This window comes from Echinops telfairi, unplaced genomic scaffold, assembly GCF_000313985.2.
Source record: "Echinops telfairi isolate 266 unplaced genomic scaffold, ASM31398v2 ScPeMD7_7439;HRSCAF=8477, whole genome shotgun sequence".
Lineage (NCBI taxonomy): Eukaryota > Metazoa > Chordata > Mammalia > Afrosoricida > Tenrecidae > Echinops > Echinops telfairi.
In genome coordinates this window covers 1,147,328-1,150,112 of record NW_022111339.1, presented here as the reverse complement: position 1 = coordinate 1,150,112, position 2,785 = coordinate 1,147,328, and the positions used below count along the sequence as shown (strand labels likewise).

The 2,785-nt window shown below is 44.9% G+C and overlaps 1 protein-coding gene across 1 annotated transcript in view; it reads left to right on the top strand.

Moving 5' to 3' along the window:
- The first annotated feature begins 1,767 nt into the window (after positions 1-1,767).
- The window catches only part of MCUR1 (mitochondrial calcium uniporter regulator 1), a 9,146-nt gene continuing 8,128 nt past the window's right edge, over positions 1,768-2,785 (top strand). The window contains exons 1-3 of the mRNA XM_045298681.1: positions 1,768-1,789; positions 1,899-2,018; positions 2,577-2,680. Coding sequence (XP_045154616.1) covers positions 1,768-1,789; positions 1,899-2,018; positions 2,577-2,680 — 246 coding nt within the window. The remainder of the gene's footprint in view (positions 1,790-1,898; positions 2,019-2,576; positions 2,681-2,785) is intronic.

Here is a 2,785-nt window from a genome sequence, read left to right as displayed (position 1 = left end):
ACATTTCCCATAACTCAGCCATTGAAAGCCCTTTGGAGCACAGCTCTACTGTGACACGTGGGGCCAACAGGAGTTGGCCTCCATTCAGTGGTCACTGGTATGCTGGCTTCGTGCCTAATGGTGAACCACTGGGTTCTTTCCTCCTAAGATCAGAAAGAAAGAAGCTGATGTCTGCACGTGCTGCCTTTATTGAGCATGGTACTTGAAGTTCTAACCAGGGCAGTTGGGCAAGAAAATGAAGTGAAAAGCTCCCAGATTGGAACGATGACTCTTGCAGATCACTGGCCAGGTAGACGGAAAATCCGAAGGAATTCTTTCAAAAAGTATTAGAACTTGTAAATGAGTTCAACAGCGCTGCAAGATACTGGAGAATACCCCAAAATCTGTTGTTTCTGCACAGTAGCCCTGGCCAATTTGAAAATAGAGACAACAGCTCCATTTGCAATAACATTAAAAATAAACAAAATACTTGGGAACCTAATTAATCAAAGAAGCACAGAGCTTATACTTTGAAAATTATGAAATATTGATGAAAAAATTAAAGACCTAAAAAGTATATAATCATCCCATGTTATTTTGTTACAGTGCAATACTCCCCAAATTAATGTACAGATTTAATGCAAGCCCTATTCAAAATCCCAGCTGGTTTCCTTGCAGAAATTGACAGACTAATCCTGAAATTTATATGGAAATGCACAGGATTCATAATAGTCCAAATAAAAAGGTAGACAACTCATACTTCTAATTTTTAAAATCATTTGATTGGGGCTCATACAACTCATCACAATCCATACATACATCAATTGTGTAAAGCACATTGGTACATTCATTGCCCTCATCATTCTCAAAACATTTGCTCTCCACCTAAGCCCCTGGCATCTGCTATACTTCTAACATTAAAACGTAATACAAAGCTACAGTAATGAAGATGTTGTGATATTGGCGTACACTCACTGACATGACTCTAGGACAGCATAGAACTACCCCTGTGGGTTTCCAAGACTAAATTTTTATGGGTGTAGAAAACAGCATCCTTCTCCTGTGGAGTGGCTGGTGGTTCCAAACTGCTGACCTTGACGTTAGCAGCTCAACTAATACCAGAGATGAACCCTCATATTTTTTTATAGACAATTGATTTTCAATAAGTATGACAAGACAGTTCACGGGGAAAGCATGGTCTTTTTAACAGATGGTGCTGGAACAACTGGAAAGCTACATGCAGAAGCACAGAGTCGGGGCCTCCTATCACATGTACCCAAAAGTAACTGCAAGAGACCAAAGCCCTCAGTGTGAGAGCTGGCGATCTGGAACAGCCTTTCTGTCGGGCAGAGAGCTCTGTGCTCTTGAATACGCTGAATCGAACTCGGTACTCGGCCAAATGGCCTCCCTGAATTGGTTCTGCGTGCAGTGTCTCTTACTCGTTCCATGACAAATCTCTCCCTGGCTTTTTCAACGTTGATGGGCGTCTTTTCTTTCTTAGTCGTTAGTCTTGTTCTGGTCTTTATATGATTATTATTTTATCCTTGTCACCTTATTTCTATTTTGTTTTTTACTGTCTGTTCGGTGTCCCAGGAGGAGTGGACACACCGTGATGATAAAGCCGATACAGGGTTGAGAGGGGATGCAGGGGCCAGGGGTGGGGGCAGGGAGGGAAAGGGACTTCAGGAGTAAACAATGAAGGTGGAGTGGGGACGGAGCACTAGAGCTGACTAGGTTTGCATAGCTCATTCAAAGGGGACAGGAGATTGTTCTGAAATGGATATAGTAATGATTGCAAATTCTCCTCGAGGTGATTAAACAATTGGACCATTGAGTTGTATGATATGTAAATACTGTGCCAATAAAACTGTTATATTAAAAAAGAATTGTTGTGAACCTTACCATCCTTTCCATCCTAGAGCTCAGCCTCTCCGCTGGGTCCCTGCAGCTGGAGCGCAAGAGGAGGGATTTCACCTCATCTGGGACGCGGAAGTTCTTCTTTGACACCCATGCCTTAGTCTGCTTACTTGAAGAAAATGGTAATCTTCGGTTACTGGTCATTGCTCAGTGTCCTGGGAAAACACTGAAGTTTTGACTGTGCTTATGGTTGTATCTCATGTCCGTTGTGGGAATTTAGACACCACAAAGAAATAGAAGAGAACATCGAAGTTCCCTAGAGCTTTTGTCACATTACAGAAACAGTTGCACCGGAGTTCTGCGTGTGTCCATTTTGCACTTGACAAGGCACTGCAAGCATTCCCTGCATCGTGGTTTTTAGCAGCTGGGAAAGGTCACTGTGCCCCAAACCAGACTCACTGCCATCATAGCAATCCCATAGGAGAGGCCGGGGCTTCAGAGGGGCTGGCGGTTGAGTAGCTGCCCAACACTACACCACCAGGGCCCCAAGTTATAGAGAGCCCAGTCAGCCCATTTTACAGGAGAGACAGACACCGAAGTATCAGGCTTGTCCAGAACGACAGACACATCACAACCTGAACCCCACATTCAGCGCCCCGCCTCCCCCGATTTACAACAGCCACCCGGCTGTGGCATCACGGCCCCTTCCTCTGAGCACGGTGGTTCTGTGTGTTCATTAGGGTTTACCACCCAGCAAGCAGAGATTGTCGTGTCTGCGCTGGTCAAGATCACAGACGCCAACTTGGACATCGTCTACAGAGATATGGTCCACAAGACGCAGCAGGTTAGCCCTGTGGGGCCCCTTAGCAAATTCGGGAGCCGGAGGGAGGATCTTCTGTGTGCTGTATGTAGTCTTCGGATAATAGTCAGCTGAAAACCTCTCGTTTTA